At 42.5% G+C, this 17456-nt stretch overlaps 2 protein-coding genes across 15 annotated transcripts in view; one reads left to right on the forward strand and one right to left on the reverse strand.

Moving 5' to 3' along the window:
• TSGA10 (testis specific 10) overlaps positions 1-17456 on the reverse strand; it is a 164006-nt gene that overhangs the window by 144397 nt on the left and 2153 nt on the right. Inside the window, exon 1 of one of the 13 annotated variants that reach the window (XM_063695606.1) lies at positions 5860-5940. The exons of 4 other annotated variants lie outside the window; for them this stretch is intronic. Coding sequence is in view for 4 of the 9 variants with exons in the window: in XM_063695600.1 (XP_063551670.1) it covers positions 5515-5571 (57 nt within the window). In the remaining 5 variants the exon portion in view is untranslated. 8 more of the 13 variants (XM_031007630.3, XM_063695610.1, XM_063695602.1 and 5 more) reach the window with 8 other exon arrangements.
• On the forward strand, positions 5783-16312 carry C12H2orf15 (chromosome 12 C2orf15 homolog). Of its 2 annotated transcripts, none has more exons than XM_019020872.3 (4): positions 5783-5925; positions 6712-6828; positions 12045-12136; positions 15134-16312. In XM_019020872.3, the coding sequence occupies exons 3-4, from the start codon at positions 12111-12113 to the stop codon at positions 15483-15485; spliced, it is 378 nt and encodes a 125-aa protein (XP_018876417.1). In that variant the 5' UTR covers positions 5783-5925; positions 6712-6828; positions 12045-12110; the 3' UTR covers positions 15486-16312. The 2 variants fall into 2 exon arrangements, with proteins under 2 accessions (XP_018876417.1, XP_004031536.1); XM_004031488.5 differs by lacking the exon at positions 5783-5925 and adding an exon at positions 6093-6365.

A 17456-nucleotide genomic window follows, 5' to 3' on the forward strand; every position in this document is an offset into this window, starting at 1 on the left:
CTGCTGCCTTTCTTTCAGAGATGCCCTGCCCAGAGAGGAGGAATCTAGAGAGGCAGTCTGGCTACAGCAGCTTAGCCAAGCTGTGGTGGGCTCCACCCAGTTCGAACTTCCCACCAGCTTTGTTTACACTCATTTGGAAATGCAGAAATCACCTGCCTTCTGCATTCATCTCACTGGGAGCTGCAGACAGAATAGAACAGTTCCTATTTGGCCATCTTGCCAGCCACTAAAAAATTATTTTTAATTTATTCTTTATTTTTTTCAATGTGAAGTCTAAAATAAGGAAGAACTTTTATTCTCAATTAGGAAGTCACACAGCAGAGTGCTTAACATCATGTATTTCGGTATCAGCCTGCCTACATTCATTATCCTAGTTCTGCCACATCTTAGCTGTGTGATCTTGGGCGACCTGGTTACTTCTCTGACTATAGCTTCCTCATTTATAAAATAGGGATGATAATAAGAGTATCTGCATTGGCTGGGTGCAGTGGCTCACGCCTGTAATCCCAGCACTTTGGGAGGCTGAGGCGGGCGGATCACCTGAGGTCAGGAGTTTGAGACCCACCTGGCCAACATGGTGAAAACCCATCTCTACTAAAAATACACAAATTAGCTGGGTGTGGTGGCAGGCACCTATAATCCCAGCTACTTGGGAGGCTGAGGCAGGAGAATCACTTGAACCTGAGAGGTGGAGGTTGCAGTGAGCCGAGATTGCACCATTGCACTCCAGCCTGGGGGACAAGAGCGAGACTTCGTACCAAAAAAAAAAAACAAAAGGATCTGCATCATAGAGTTGTGTGAGGAGTAAATGAATTAATATGCGTTTTAACTTTAGCACTTAGAATAGTGCCTGGCACATGATAAGCACTATATATATTATTTACTATTATTACTAATTCCTCTCAGTGAGTCAACTTATTTAATTGGCTATCAAGTCCTGCTGCTCTTTTCACTAAAAATTATCTCAGTTACATTTCTTCCATCCCTACTATCACTGTTTTAGTTCATGCTTTCAGACTGTAGCAGTCACATGTATTCACTTTATAAGTAAACTTATAAATAGCTAGAATAAGAATGAACCAGAAATATGTTTCTGGGGATAAAAAGATGTAAAACAAATAGAATCTTACAATTTCAACCCTAAATGAATCTAGGAAAGTCCAGAACAAATACATCAGAAATTACAGCACAGCATGATTACTGCTACATCAGAGTAATGCACATAGATGCTAAGGTAACACTGAGAAAGAAGCTACAAAAAAAGTATTTCTGACTTCTGCTTCTTCAAAAAAGACTTAGGATCTACTCTTCATTCCAAAAGAACTATGAACATATCCCTTCTGGAGCACTTAATGCATTATATTACTTTTATGGGATGTCCACAGCCATGGCTACTTTAACGTGTCTAAAACAGACTTCCTTTTTTTTTTTTGAGACAGTCATGCTCTGTCACCCAGGCTGGAGTGCAGTGGCATGATATCGGCTCACTGGAACCTCCACCTCCCAGGTTCAAGCAATTCCCTGCCTCAGCCTCCCAAGTAGCTGGGATTACAGGCGCCTGCCACCATGCCCAGCTAACTTTGTATTTTTAGTAGAGACGGGGTTTCACCATCTTGGCCAGGCTGGTGTTAAACTCCTGACCTCATGATCCACCCGCCTCAGCCTCCCAAACTGTTGGGATTACAGGCGTGAGCCACTGCACCCGGCCAAGACTCCGCCTCTTAATGTGATCACCTTAGGGGTTAGAATTTCAACCTAAAAATTTTGTGAGGGCACAGACATTCAGACTGAAGCCACACATTAGAGGAACAGAAAGAAAAAGCTATTGGGCGAACAAAGAAGAGAGTACTAGATCTTGTAAGTGAAGACAAGGGCCAAATCATGTAAGGCCTTACAAAGTTTGGATTTTATTTTTAATTGCAGTGGGAAGACATTGGTGTATTTTTGAGCCAGGATCATCTTATTGTAATTTTCTTTTTCATTTTTTTTTCCCTCTCCCTTCTCCCCTCCCACAGGATCTCATTATTTTGAAGTGATTGATATGATATCAATGTGGACAATAGGTTGTAGGGAGCAACAGTGGAAGCAGAAAGATAGCAGGGAATGGTTGCAGTATTTTAGGTGGGAGATGATGGTGACTTGGACCAGGGAGGTGGTAACAAAAATATAGAGAAGTGGATGGATTTAGGATATATATTTGAAGGCAGAACCAACAACATTTGCTAATAAATTAGAAGGGATTTATTGCAGTGAGCCGAGATCGTGTCACTGCACTCCAGCCTGGGCAACAGAGTGAGACTCCATGTCAAAAAAAAAAAAAAAGGTACAGCCACGATGAGTTGCCTGTATATAATAGGCCCCAGAGAGCTCCCTTGCCCCTTCTAACATATGAGGACACAGTCTGAAGGTACCATCTATGAACCAAAAACCTCAGACATTGATTCTGCTGGCAACTTGGATCTTAGAATTCCCAGTCTCCAGAACTGTAAGAATTAAATTTCTGTTGCTTATATGTTATTTCATTATAGCAGCCTGAATGGACTAAGATATTTGCCAGTAACATTTGACTTCAGGTCCTCTGCTCTTGCTTTTCCTCTCTCAGGAACACTTTCTACCCAGCCTTTCACATGGCTATCTTCTCACCCTCAGCTCTTTGGCTGAAATGTCAGAGAGTCTTCCCTGACTTCTTACCTAAAGTAGCCTCTCTCCTACTCACTCTCTCAAATAAGTGATAAGCTATCTGCACTTATCACTACTTGAAATTATATCATTTATTTGCTGACTTGTTTGCTATCTCCCCATACTAGAATATAAAATTCAAGAGCTCCAGGCTTTTGTCTTGTCTCTGTTTTATCCCTAATGCCTTAAAAGTGCCCAGCACAAAGGTGAAACGCAATAAAACATTTTCAAAATAAGAAAATTTAATGATTCAAACAAATCAGTTTCAATGGTGGGTGAAAACAAGTCTGAAGGGGACTAATGAATGAATAGTAAAGAAAAAGAAATGGAAAATGTAAACTTCTTTTAGGAAGCATGATTGTGAGAGGAAGAGAGGTAGAACAAAGGTGGAAGACGACCAAGGTTGTGGAAACGTCATTATGGGAAGAGAAAAACTTGTTCCTTAATTCTCTTTACATAAGGATCCTCTTTCAGAATTAAAAGTTCTGCATCCTCTCCTCAGAAAAATGCAAATACACCTTTACAAACAATTTCAGGGGATTTAAGACTCTATAAGGTCCTTGGACTCCAGGTGAAGAATCCCTACAGTATGGAAACAATGAAGATTCCTAAGGCATGAGTTAATGTTAATTGATGGAGAAAGACAGCTGAGGTAATAAGAGGAAACCCAGATAAAGACGTATTGCCCCGACACAAGAAAGGTGTGTGAAGCAAGGACAGGTGAAGATTTAGACACTTGTAATCCCAATAATCCCAACACTTTGGGAGGCCAAGGCCAGAGGATCACTTGAGCCCAGGAATTTGAGACCAGCCTGGACAACATAGTGAGTTCCTGTATCTACAGAAATTAAAAAATAAATTAGCCAGGCATAGTGGCATCCACCTGTGGTCCCAGCTACTTGGGAGGCTGAGATAGGAGAATCACTTGAGCCCGGGAGGTCAAGGCTGCAGTGAGTCATGATCGCACCATTGCACTCCAGCCTGAGCGACAGTGAGATCATGTCTCAAAAAAAAAGATAAGTGTCATGGAAATCTGAGGAAGTTTCTGTCTGGTTGAATTTTAATTTTTCAGTGAAACTGGAGCTAAGATTATATAATAAAAAGTATCATCGGTGTTGAGCAAAATATGAAGCACATAATATGTATTCAACAAATTACTGAATTTTTTGATAGAATGGAAAATACTGGAGTACTTCAATGGAATTCTGAAATCTGGTTCCACAAAAGCTTACTACAGTTGAGGTGGGTTTTTCTTTTTAAAAATATTGTCTCCAAAAGTGTAGACTTATAGACATTGAAGTAGAAAGGAACAGCCTCACTAACAGAAGGATGTGGAAAACCATACAAGATTTATGAATAATTCTGAGAGAGTATTTTATATAATAAAAATAAGTGGATAAATATTTTGGGAAACAATCAGCAAACTAAATACTGCGAGCAACAATAAAGATTAATCTTAAAAAAAAGTTGAGTAAAGAAGCAAGATGTAAATGAATACTTAGTACAATTCCATTTACACGAAGTTCAAAAACAAGCCAAACTGTAATGTGCATGTTCACATACAATGATGTGAAACATTAAGGAAAATCAAGGAAGTGGCTATCTTAGAAGTCAGGAGAGTGGCTATCTCTGGGGAGGGAAAGGAATATGTAATCTGAAAAGGTGATAAATAGTAATACCTCTAACTGCCTCTGTGTATGGAGGACTTCAAAACCAAATCGTCCTAAACAAACTAGTCTAAGCAACTCAAAAAGAAGACAGAAAAGATCTCCCAGAGAATCTCTACACCTGATTATATTCTGGGCTACAAGCAGTGATTTTTCTTCAGAAGGTAAACAGTACGCGAGATATTTTGGAAGCTGCCATTAAATAATGCCAAAGTTTAGGATTTAAAATTAATATTTAATTAATGTACCGTCCTAGTTATTTCCCACTAATTAAGACTGAAGAGTTTGGCTCATTAATCAATTAAAATACAAACAAGAATCTGCCTTACCCTGGAAGCAGATTCGAATGCGACATCCTACTTCTATAACTAACCTGTTTTTTTCTACTTACAAACCTATTGTTATTCTACTTATGTCCTTACACGTAAACAAAGTATACTTGAAATGCTGAACACCAGTACAGAAAATTTTAAACAAGGAAATCTCCTAGGATATAAGGTCCTGGAATGGAAGAAGGAAAACGTTGGGACACTGTCATCTATGCAAACTTTCCTGAAGCCGCGAAAAAAAAAAAAATGAAAAAAAAAAACCATATTTCTGTGAGTTTTTAGGTATCAAGTCCATGATCACCTAGTTATCCAATTTAAGTCTCAAATAGTTTTTCAACAAAAGCCAGCTTTCCCTGCCTTTACTGTGTATAATTTTTACTAAAGTTATCTGAGATTTTTATGCAAATGCCTATGTAATCTCAGCCTTTCAACACCCCAAGTCTAGAAAGAGGCTCAGAAATGAGCGATCGGGAGTCAGGCTGAACTCCCAAATCTGTGACTTCCAAATTCCTCGGCTCCACCAGAGCTTCCAGAGCGTTTCTAAACTGAACAGTCTCCCCAACAACCAAGCGGAGAGCTGCAGGAGGACGCGAAGCAGTGACCATAGGAACTGGGCTCAAACCTAACCTCCCAAGAAACAGGAGCAACGCGTGCTGCCGAGCTTCCGGCCGGCAGCTGTGCCCGCCGCTGCCCCTCACAGCGGCTCCCGCGGCTAGCGCCCACCTCCGCCCGCCACGGCCCCGCACTCGCCACTCCTGCCCGCTTGCAGCCGCCTTCTCAGAGACCTTCCAGCCCAGTAGCAGCACTCTCCCCACCCCGCGCACCTCCGCAGCTTCTACCTGGAGTTCCGGGTCCCTCCCCGGGCTCCTCGGCCCGCCGTCCTGCCCAGAGCTCATCCCCGCGACTATCAGCTCTCGGCCTCCGCGGGGAATACAAGAACCGCCCACTCTCCATCCTCCGCCCCTTTCTCCTCCCTTCCCACCCCCAAATCGTCCTGGCCCCGCCCCGGCGGATCGGAGGAAGGACGGAGCCCGCGGGAAGGAGGCGGGGGCGGTTAGCGCTAGCCGGCGCCGCCGTGGCCCCGCCCTCACGCTCTGTACCGGAGTGGGGCTCGTCTTCCACCTCCCCGGCGCCCCAGCTTTGCTTCCGTCCCGCTCGCCCCCAGGCCCGGTGCGCACGCGTACCTGGCTCGACCTTCCTTCTCGCGGGGTGTACAAGCCGTGCGCGCGCTCTTTCGCACGGAGCGACGCGTACGTCTACCTGCCTGCCTTACAGGGCACCTAGGAGGGACCCCTTCCTGGCCCATCCGCGCCGCGCAGGCGCACGCCCACGCAGCGCCTAGACGCCCGACCCGAGCGTACCGTCTCCTAGTAACCAGCCGCTAGCCCCCTTTTCCACGACTCGTTTCTTAATCTCTGCCTGAGGCTGCCGCACCTGGATGGAACGCGCATGCGCAAGGCTGTCTCTCGCAGCCCCGCCTTCCCTCAGCTTGAAACACCTGCTGCTTCGCGGCGGTGGCTTTGTGCCACTTTTCCCAGGGCTTGGGAAAAGTTCACCATGTTCGGTGAACCGGTCACCCTCAGAGCTGCTTTCGGGCGCAGCTCCTGCTGCAGCCAGGGCCCGTTTTAAGAGAGCCTTCCAGGTCCAGCCCTCCCGCTGCAGCCTGCAGGGAGCGAGCCGGCCTGTCCTGGTGAGCGTGGGCAGCCTGGAGTCAGGGGAGCCTGGGGACCACGGCCTTGGTCAGCTCTGCACGATCAGGGCTGAATCAGGAAGTGGCAGATCTAGCAACAAAGTCCAGATTCCTGACCGATATTCCTTCTCCACATGCCAGTCCTTTTCCAAATCCCCTCACCTTAAAGTGACAAATGAGCTTTTCAGTGAAAAAGAATGAGCGCTGCATTGTTCTACCAATTTTTTGGAGCCCAGAATGGGGGGGAAAAAGTCTTCTTAATTTTTCTTAATACCTACCATGTCCCTTCTTAAATAACTCAAGAGCTTCTGGATGATAATGGTGACTTTATCTCCTTTTCCTGCAGATGACATAGACACTAGGTTTTTACAGCAATTCTCTGATGACCTTGATATGGTAGAACGCTGTGTATTTCAAGAGTAAGCTCTCGTTTGAGGAGACTAACAATTCCTGTTTTCGCCAGGTGAGTACTCATTTTTTCCCCCACAAGATACCATTGGCAGGGATAAACAACTTTTATGTTAGAACAAATTTAGTCATAAAAATACATTTAATATAAATGTCATGTTTTTCCAATGTCTTTTCATCGTGTTATTACATGGTCTCATATTTTGTCGCATTTATTTTCAGATATCATATACTTTGTAAGTATAATTAGATACCAAAAAAAATTAAGTGTCCCTGTTATTTTAGATTAAGAGGTTAGAGGACACAAGGAGCACATATCCTCGGAAATGTAATTTTTTAAATGCACAAAATAACAAACTGAGAAGTTATGTTAGAGGGAATAATATATAATCTCATTTCCTCTTCAGATACTAAGATTATTTTGAATACATTATCTAGCATTATTAAAAACAAATAGGAAAGAATGTTCTAAGTTTAAAACTATCAGCTGGAGTTGAAGACTTCAGGGGTGGGGAGATTATTAATGTAGGAAGTAGGAAAGTACTTCCCTTATAGAAAGAATAAGGAAAGTTTAAGCACTTATGTATGCCACCTAGACGGTACTGAAGATTATTTGGAAAGAATATAAGGAAATGATCATTTTAAGGCCAAAAGAGGGTGAAAAGATTTTCCTTTTTTTTTCCTATCAAGAACTGTTGACTTTCTCCCCTAACCTGAGAAAGTAAAAATTTCCTTCCCTCTGTGGAAACCCAAGGGGTAGTGAGTGTCCCACCCTGTCCCAACAAAACCTTTTTTTTTTTTTTTTTTTTTTTTTTGAGACAGAGTCTCACTCTGTCGCCCAGGCTGGAGTGCAGTGGCACGATCTCGGCTCACTGCAACCTCCGCCTCCCGGGTTCACGCCATTCTCCTGCCTCAGCCTCCCAAGTAGCTAGGACTACAGGTGCCCACTACTACGCCCAGCTTTTTTTTTGTTTGTTTTTTGTTTTTTGTATTTTTAGTAGAGACAGGGTTTCACTGTGTTAGCCAGGATGGTCTTGATCTCCTGACCTCGTGATCCGCCCGCCTCAGCCTCCCAAAGTGCTGGGATTACAGGCGTGAGCCACTGTGCCCAGACTTTTTTTTTTTCTTTTTTTTAAGACAGAGTCTCACTCTGTTGCCCTGTACCCAGGCTGGAGTGCGTTGGCATGATCTCAGCTCACTGCACCCTCCACCTTTCAGGTTGAAGCAGTTCTCCTGCCTTAGCCCCTTGAGTAGCTGTGACCACAGGTATGTGCCACCATGCCCAGCTAATTTTTGTATGTTTTTGTAGAGATGCGGTTTCACCATGTTGCCCAGGCTGGTCTTGAACTCCTGGACTCAAGTGATCCACCCACCTCAGCATCCCAAGTGCTGGGATTATATGCATGAGGCACTGTGCCTGGCCCAGGCTAAGCCTTATATAGTACCCTGTGCTTGCTCTCTCGTGACAGACACCTTCTAAGGTCTTGGTTTTCTAGTCCCTTAATTTTTCCATCATTTCAAAAGCTTCACTACAAAAACCTCTGTTATTACTATTTTTTATTTTGTTTTCACTGTCCTCTTCCTGATCCCCTCAAAAAAAAATCTGGGACTCCAATTCCATATGTGTTAAGCCACTTGATCTTGTTCCACAGCTCACTGATGCTGTGTTCCTTTTTTTTGTTTGTTTTTTTGAGATGGAGTCTCGCTTTGTCTCCCAGGCTGGAGTGCAGTGGCACGATCTCCGCTCACTGGAAGCTCTGCCTCGCGGCTTCACGCCATTCTCCTGCCTCAGCCTCCTGAGTAGCTGGGACTACAGGCGCCCGCCACCACGCCCGGCTAATTTTTTTGTATTTTTAGTAGAGACGGGGTTTCACTGTGTTAGCCAGGATGATCTCGATCTCCTGACCTCATGATCTGCCTGCCTCGGCCTCCCAAAGTGCTGGGATTACAGGCGTGAGCCACCGCGCCCAGCCTGTGTTCCTTTTTTTAAATCAGAGAGTTTCCTCCTTATGCCGAGGCCTGAAAGTTCCAGGCAATGTCCATTCATAGGGCTTACTTTATTTCCTGTCTCTCAAGGATCACTCTTCCGAACTGCCTATTGTCCAATATCTAAAAGCCATTGCTTCATGTGTTTTGTGTTTTGATGCTGAAAGCAGGCGGGGCACGGTGGCTCATGCCTGTAATCCCAGCACTTTGGGAGGCCGAGGCAGTTGGATCACCTGAGGTCGGGAGTTCGAGACCAACCTGACCAACATGGAGAAACTCTGTCTCTACTAAAAATACAAAATTAGTCAGTTGTGGTGGCACATGCCTGTAATCCCAGCTACTCGGGAGGCTGAGGCAGGAGACTTGCTTGAACCCGGGAGGCAGAGGTGCGGTAAGCCGAGATCGTGCCATCGCCCTCCAGCCTGGGGGACAAGAATAAAACTCCGTCTCAAAAAAAAAAAAAAAAAAAAAAAAAGATGCTGAAAGCATGAGGATAAGTCTGGTCTCTGTTACTCCATCATGACTAGAAGCAGAAGTCTGCCATTCTTCACAGTTCCAGGCCCCATGTCACTAACTATCCTCAAGGGATGTGGTTTGCAATGCAAAAATTGCTTCAGGCTGGGGGAACTGTAAGTGCAAAGGTCCTGAAGCAGGAGAAGGTTTGGCATAGAATATGCTTGAGGAACAGCAATGGGGTGATAGGTCTGGGGTCGAATAAGGCAAAGAGACAGGAGAGAGTGCTTGCTAGTAGAGTTGTTTGCTACAGCTGCTGCAACAATTTACCACACACTTGGTGTCTTTAAGCAACACAAATTTATTATCACACGGTTCTGGAGATTTACAAGTTCAAATTGGGTCTCACTGGGCTAAAATCAAGATGTCAGGCAGGTCTACATTCCTTCTGGAGGCTCTAGGGGAAAATCCCCTTTCTTGCCTTTCCAGCTTCTACTGGCAGCACATGTTCCTTGGCTTGTGATCCCAGTCTATATTCAACGCCAAAAATGGCCAGTCAAGTCCTCTTCACATTGCATCATGGCTAACACATTCTACCTCCCTCTTTCACTTCTAAAGACTCTTGTGTGGCAGGCGCGGTGACTCACACCTATAATCCCAGCATTTTGGGAGGCCAAGGCAGGTGGATCACTTGAGGTCAGGAGTTCAAGACCAGCCTGGTCAACATGGCAAAACCCTGTCTCTCCCCAAAAATACAAAAATTAACTGGTCGTGGTGGCGGGCACCTGTAATCCCAGCTACTTGGGAGCTGAGGCACGAGAATCACTTGAACCCAGGAGGCGGAGGCTGCAGTCACCCTAGATCACACCACTGCACTCCAACCTAGGCAACAGAGTGAGACTCTGTCCCAAAAAGAAAAAAAAAAGACCCTTGTGATTACATTAGTACCACCCAATTAATCCAGGAGAATTTTCCCACCCTCAGAGTCAGCTGATTAGCAACCTTAATTCCCCCCTGCCACATAACATAACATAGTCACAGCTTCTGGGGATTAGGACAAAGACATCTTTGAAGACTATTATTCTGCCTACCACAGCTGGGGACCAGATATGTAGAGAATTTTTTTCTCTGAGATGGGAAGCAACTAGAGTGTGTTGAGCAGAGGACTGCTGTGATCTGGGTTTTGTTATAAAAGGTTCAAACCAGTCCAGGCATGGAGGCTTACGCCAGTAATCCCAGCACTTTGGGAAGTGGGAGAATTGCTTGAGTACAGGTGTTCGAGACCAGCCTGGGCAACACAGTGACACCCTGTCTCTATAAAAAAATGAATTTTAAAAATTAGCCATATGTGGCCAGGTACAGTGGCTCATGCTGTAATCCAAGCACTTTAGGAGGCCAAGGAGGGCAGATCACTTAAGTTAAGAATTCGAGACCAGCCTGGCCAACATGGCAAAACATCGTCTCTACTAAAAATACAAAAATTAGCCGGGCATGGTGGCAGGTGCCTGTAATCCCAGCTACTCGGGAGGCCTCAGCAGGAGAATCACGTGAACCCAGAAAGGCAGAGGTTGCAATTTCTTTGCAACTTGAATTTCTCTGATTCCTAGTTAAGTTTGAATATCTCTTTATGTACTCTCATTATCTGTTTGGGATTCCTCAATCTGTGAATTATGTTTTTATATCCTTTGCCCATTTTTCTATTGGGTTTTCTTTTTCCTTGCTAATTTCTAGGTATTCTCTTTTTATTCCAGCCATTAAATACCATCAGCTTTGGACACAGAAAATATCTCCTTCCAGTCTCTTATCTATCTTTTTGTTTATATTTTTTTCATTGAATAGAAATTCTCAATTATGAGTAATCAAACTCACCTGTTTTCCTCCCTTATTGTTTAAGCTTTTTAGTCTTGTTCAAGAAATCTTTCTTCACTCCAAGGTAACAGATATTTTCTTCTATTGCATTTACAGTTCTGCCATTCACATTTAGGTCTTTAATGCATTTGCACTCCACTTTTTTTTCTTTTTGAGACGGAGTCTTGCTCTGTCGCCCAGGCTGGAGTGCAACGGTATGATCTCAGCTCACTGCAACCTCCACCCCCTGGGTTCAAGCGATTCTCCTGCCTCAGCCTCCTGAGTAGCTGGAATTACAGGCACCCGCCATCACACCCGGCTAATTTTTGTATTTTTAGTAGAGACAGAGTTTCACCATGTTGATCAGGCTGGTCTCGAACTCCTGACCTTGTGATCTGCCCACCTCAGCCTCCCAAAGGGCTAGGATTACAGGCGTGAGCCACTGCGCCCAGCCTACTTCTGTGTTTAAGATACTGCTTATGTCCACATAGTGAGCCAATGTTCACGATACTATCATACTAAACTTAGTCTGTTCTATCTCCTTTGTCTTATAGTGCCACCTGTAATATATGTGAAGTTCCTGAAATACTATCTCCTTTGTCTTATAGTGCCACCTGTAATATATGTGAAGTTCCTGAAATACCTAAGTCCAAGTTACAGCTCTGTCATATTCTACTGATTATTTGTTCCTGTAACTGTACAAGGTTATTTTTATTACTTTCACTTTGTGGCATATCTTTTTGTTTTTTTTTAATTTTTTTCTGATAGGGATGAGGTCTCCCTATGTTGCCCAGGCTGGTCTCAAACTGCTGGACTCAAGAGATCCTTCCACCTTGGCCTCCCAAAGTGCTGGAATTACAGGCGTGAGCCATTGTGCCCAGCCGTGTAGCCTATCTTAATATCTAGTAAAGAAAGCCACTTTGTTCTTTTTCTCCAGATTGATTTATCTCTTTATGTACCTTTATTCTTACATATATATTCCAGATTTCTTCTTGAATGGCAACCTAAATGCCAGTCCAAAGAGGCCCCCAATAGACTTGTTCACCCTTCATGTCCTCAACTCTGGGGAAGTTAAGGTAAGACTCACAGGGCCAAGTCTACCCTATTATATTTGGTTCCTCCTCAGTCCTTTTATTAGATTGAAGTTTAATGTGCAAATTGATAATTATATGTTACCATTCTTTTACGTTTGTTGATTTCAAATGCCATGTTTTATAGAGTTTTGTGTTTTTTAAAACGTTTTTTCAATTTTGTATTTTGAAAAAGTTTTAAACCTACAGAAATGTAATAATAATAATATGTAGAACAACTTTTTAAGCTTTACCTCCTAGATTTAACAGTTGTTAGCATTTTGCATATTTTACTGTCTTTCTGTATCTGTGTATCTATCTATCTATTGCTAAACAATTTGAGGGCAAGTTGCAGATACGATTCTTCACCCCTAACTATTTCAGTATGTATTTCCTAAGAACAAGGACATTGACTTATATAACTACAATACAATTATCATATTCATGGCATTTATCACATTGATCCAATATTATTATCTAATATTGTCCCATATCCAAATGTTCCAGTTATCTAAGTAATGATCTTTGTAGTACATTCCATCCCCTTACCAATTCAAGAGCATTGGCTGCATTTGAAATAATGTATCTTTAGCCTCCTTTAATCTGAAACAGTTCCTCAGCCTCTCTGTGTCTTTCATAACATTGACATTTTTAGGTAGAAGCTATTTGTTTCATAGAAGATACCTCTGTTTGGGTTTATCTGATTGTTTCCTCATGTTTAGATTCAAGTTATGCATTTGACAGGAGTATTTCCTTTCTAAGAAAAAGAGAAACCAAAGAATAGAATAAACTCAATTTTATTCATTTGAAGGCAGTATTAGATATTCCTTTGATGAGGAAGAAAAATTCATCTTCAAGTTCCAAATCTAAAAATCAAATATACCCATATTTCAGAATTTCATCAGAGATATTAAAAAATTTAGCTAAGTTGTATTTGATTCCCAGAAAGCCAAATATATACTATTTACCTAATTGTTATATTAATATTTGAGTAAGTACTATATTTAGGCTACTACAGTAGACCCAGGACTCTGTTTTGTTATAAACACTGATATTCAGTCACAAATATGGATAAACAGGGTTTCAAGATGATTCTTTAGAAATGCTCAGTCAGTAATTACAGCTTGATGAGTATGAAATTGTAAACTATCAAAGATAACACAGTAGCTAAATATTAAAGACATAATACATTCTAAAAAGTGGGTGAGGCTGAGCGCAGTGGCTCATGCTTGTAATCCTAGCACTTTGGGAGCTGAGGTGGGTGGATCACCTGAGGTCAGGAGTTCAAGACCAGCCTGGTCAACATGGGGAAACCCCGTCTCTACTAAAAATACAAACGTTAGAGTTTCTGTTTGGGATGATTAAAAGTTCTGGAGATGGATGACCATGATGTTTGCACAAAAATGTAAATGTACTCAATGTCATTGAATTGTACACTTAAAAGTGTTTAAAATGGTAAATGTTATATATATTTTACCACAATAAATAAAATATAGACTGGAAAAAAATAAATAAAAATAAAAATAAAAATACAAACATTAGCTGGGCCTGGTGGCGGGCACCTGTAATCCCAGCTACTCAGGAGGCTGAGGCAGGAAAATCACTTTAACCTGCCGGGTACAGGTCCAGTGAGCCGAGATCGCACCACTTCACTCCAGCCTGGGTGAAAGGGCGAAACTCCATCTCAAAAACAAAAAAAAAAGGGTGAGGGATTTCGATCGAAGCTGTGGAATCTGCTCCAGATCTCAGGTTGCTACTATAGCATCTTGGGTAGATCACTCTTCTCCAGTAAGCCCTGGGCTTTCTCAAACCTTTTCTGTACAGGAAGCCTGTCCCTTCTGCCATCCTGGTCAACTCTACCTACCAAATTCCTGCCCATCTTTGAAAGCGAAACCCTAACCTAGGCTCCCCTCCTTTGGGAAACTTCCCAAGGCCTCCCTCCATGCTACATGATCATCTCTTTTTTTTTTTTTTTTTAAGACGGAGTCTCGCTCTGTCGCCCAGGCTGGAGTGCAGTGGCGCGAACTCGGCTCACTGCAACCTCAGCCTCCCGGGTTCACACCGTTCTCCTGCCTCAGCCTCCCAAGTAGCTGGGACTACAGGTGCCCGCCACCACGCCCGGCTAATTCTTGGTATTTTTAATACAGATGGGGTTTCACCATGTTAGCCAGGATGGTCTTGATCTCCTGACCTCGTGATCCGCCCACCTCAGCCTCCCAAAGTGCTGGGATTACAGGTGTGAGCCACTGCGCTCGGCCGATCATCTCTCTTTACAGACTAGACATCCTTAATCACAAGTATCTTTTTTTTTTTTTTTTTTTTTTTTTTAAGACAGAGTCTCGTTCTTGTCGCCCAGGCTGGAGTGCAGTGGCGCAATCTCGGCTCACTGCAACCTCCGTCTTCCGGGTTCAAGCTATTCTCTTGCCTCAGCCTCCTGAATAGCTGGGATTTCAGGTGCGCGCCACCACACCCAGCTAATTTTTGTATTTTTAGCAGAGATGGGGTTTCACCATGTTGGCCAGGCTGGTCTCTAAATCCTACCCTTTGGTGATCCGCCCACCTCGGCCCCCAAAGTGCTGGGATTACAGGTGTGGGCCACCGCACCCAGCCAATCACAAGTATCTTTATAGGACATCTTTATTTTTTGCAGAAAATAAAGTACTAGCAGAGTACTTGGCCTTCAGTCGTTATTTCTTTAGCCCATTAGTAATGAATAAAGAGGTTTCGCTAGCAAGAATGAAAGAAAGGACTAAGAGAAGCTCTACTATTTTCTGAAAGGTGATAAAACATATAATCAGATAAATTTCCTTTTAAAAAGACTTTCAAATAAATCTTTAGAACCTGCAAACCCTCCCACAAAGAAAATGTAAACACTGAAAGGTAGGAGGCAATTTTACTTTATATTTCTAGTATCACCACAGCTTTTCATTCAAACAAACATTGCCATGAGGTTAGGGAAATTCCTGCTGCATTCATTTGTTACTTTTTTTTTTTTTTTTTCAGTAATCAAGTTGAAGAAACACTTCCACTACTTAAAAAGGTACCTGCAAATTACTTTCATATTTGTTCAGCTATCCTAATGGGATTTTCACTTAGTAAATCTGCTACTCAGGTATCTGCTATACGTATGGATTCAAAAGTGGATGATCACTTAATACGAGGGACTGAAAAAAGCAGGTTGGAACCAGCGACTCAGTTATTTCAAAACACCAAGAAAATAAGATTAGAAGACACAAATCAAGAAAACTTTACAAGGATTGAAGGGACTGGCACAGGATCTCTTTCTGAGAAAGCCTTGGGTTCAGTGGTATACGTCAAAGAAAGTGATGGACTAGAAATGACAGATGTGGAATGAAGCAATTTGTACGTATTACCAAAGAAACCAAAAACTGCCTTTGACTAAGGGGGGTGTTGAAAGAGAACTTAACCTTACTAGGAAACCCTGACAAAATGACGGAATACTATTGCCTTATTTTGCACTATTTGTGAATCATCTTACACTGCATTTTTTTATGATGCTTATTCAAAAGGCAGTTGCTTTAGGGTGAAAAAGCCTTCCAAAATTCAAAGCAGATTTCTCTGGTATTATATTATATCCTTCTTAAAAACCAGAGTTTTTAAGTAACAGTATTTGAATGGCACCAAAACATTTTCATTTTAATGTATTTCTTTAACAAGTGGTTAAAAAAAGTGTCCAAGCAGCCGGGCGCAGTGGCTCACGCCTCTAATCCCAGCACTTTGGGAGGCCGAGGCGGGTCGATCACCTGAGGTCAGGAGTTCGCGACCAGCCTGGCCAATATGGTGAGACCCCATCTCTGCTAAAAATGCAAAAAATTAGCCAGGCGTGGTGGTGGGCGCCTGTGATCCCAGCTACCTGGGAGGCTGAGGAAGGAGAATCGCTTGAACCCTGGAGGCGGAGGCTGCAGTGAGCTGAGATCATGCCATTGTACTCCAGCCTGGGCAACAAGAGCAAAACTCCGTCTCAAAAAAAAAAAAAAAAAAAGTCCAAGCAATGTGACATCAGTATTTCACACTATTTCTGGTGTATCAGTTTTGTATGTTACATTTCCATTTTGGGATTCTGCTTCAGGATACTTTACTTTCTTACATTTTGCATTTTTGTTCTGTAAAAGATCACTGCCAATAAACTGCAAAAGACCAATAAATTGCATATCTTCAGAAGGATTTCACATTTTAAATCGTGCCTTTAAAACTGCTTTTTCCCCCCACATAGAATCCATTTTAGAGTTAGAAAAGTGTTCTTTCCAAGTGTTAATAGTTTGTCTTGCAGATGGTACCATTTTATGTCACCAATATTTAATATGAGAAAAACAACCTGCTGTTTAAAAACCTTGTTTTGTATATCAGTTATGAAAATATCTGGTAGTTGGAAATCTCTTTAATATTCATTTTAAAAGAGGAAAGGGCATCTTTTCCGGGGGGGAAGCTATATTTTATTAATCAGAAAAATACTAAACAAATGTGTTTGTAGGGAATATTGAGAGTGAAAAACAATTGTTGAATGGGACATAAGCCAAAAAGACAATGCTTTTTATTATTTACAGAACGTAATTCTTTAGAAGAGAAAAAAAATACATAAATCATTCATTTGTTCACCTAGCCTGGCACTGTGCTTGGTGCTGGAGATACAGTAGTGAATAAAATAGCCAGTGCCTTGTAGAGTTTTGTGCCTGTCTACTAGGAAAGACAGGAGATTATACAGTAATTATATAAGATGCAAATTGTGATATGCCATGAAGAAACGTATAGCATTCAGAGAGACATAACACAACACAAGACATACCACATAACGCTGATTTTTTTTAAGATGGTCTCATTCTGTTTCCCAGGCTGGAGTGCAGTGGAGCGATCATAGCTCAGTGCAGTGTCGAATTCCTGTTCTTAAGCGATCTTCCTGCCTCAGCCTCCTAGTAGCTAGGATTACAGGCATGTGCCACCATACCCAGCATGTTTTTGTATTTTTTTAGAGACAGAGTCTTACAATGTTACCCAGACTGGTCTCAAACTCCTGGCCTCAGGTGATCCTCCCACTGGGCCATAAACTTGATTTTAACTGTGGGAAATGGGAAAGCGTATCTCAGGACATTTTTGAAAGCAAGTTGATTAAGAAAGTAAAGAAACAGAATGGTTACTCCATAGAGCAGCCTCTGAGGACATTTATAGCTTTTGCAGTGACATGATTGCCTAAGTGAATGATGGTGATGGTCATAAAAGTGGACAGAAGGGGATAGAGTCCAGGTGAAGTCTGACAGGATGTAGTCATGGTTTGGAAGCGGAAAGTGAGGAAGAAGAAAGGGCTTCTGGC

This window comes from Gorilla gorilla, chromosome 12 (assembly GCF_029281585.2).
Source record: "Gorilla gorilla gorilla isolate KB3781 chromosome 12, NHGRI_mGorGor1-v2.1_pri, whole genome shotgun sequence".
Classification (NCBI taxonomy): domain Eukaryota; kingdom Metazoa; phylum Chordata; class Mammalia; order Primates; family Hominidae; genus Gorilla; species Gorilla gorilla.

Coding starts and splice junctions, on each gene's coding strand:
- C12H2orf15 (XM_019020872.3), top strand. CDS start 12,111: ATGTCCTCAACTCTGGGGAAGTTAAG. Junction 12,137..15,133: donor TCAACTCTGGGGAAGTTAAG/GTAAGACTCACA, acceptor TTTTTTTTTCAG/TAATCAAGTTGAAGAAACAC.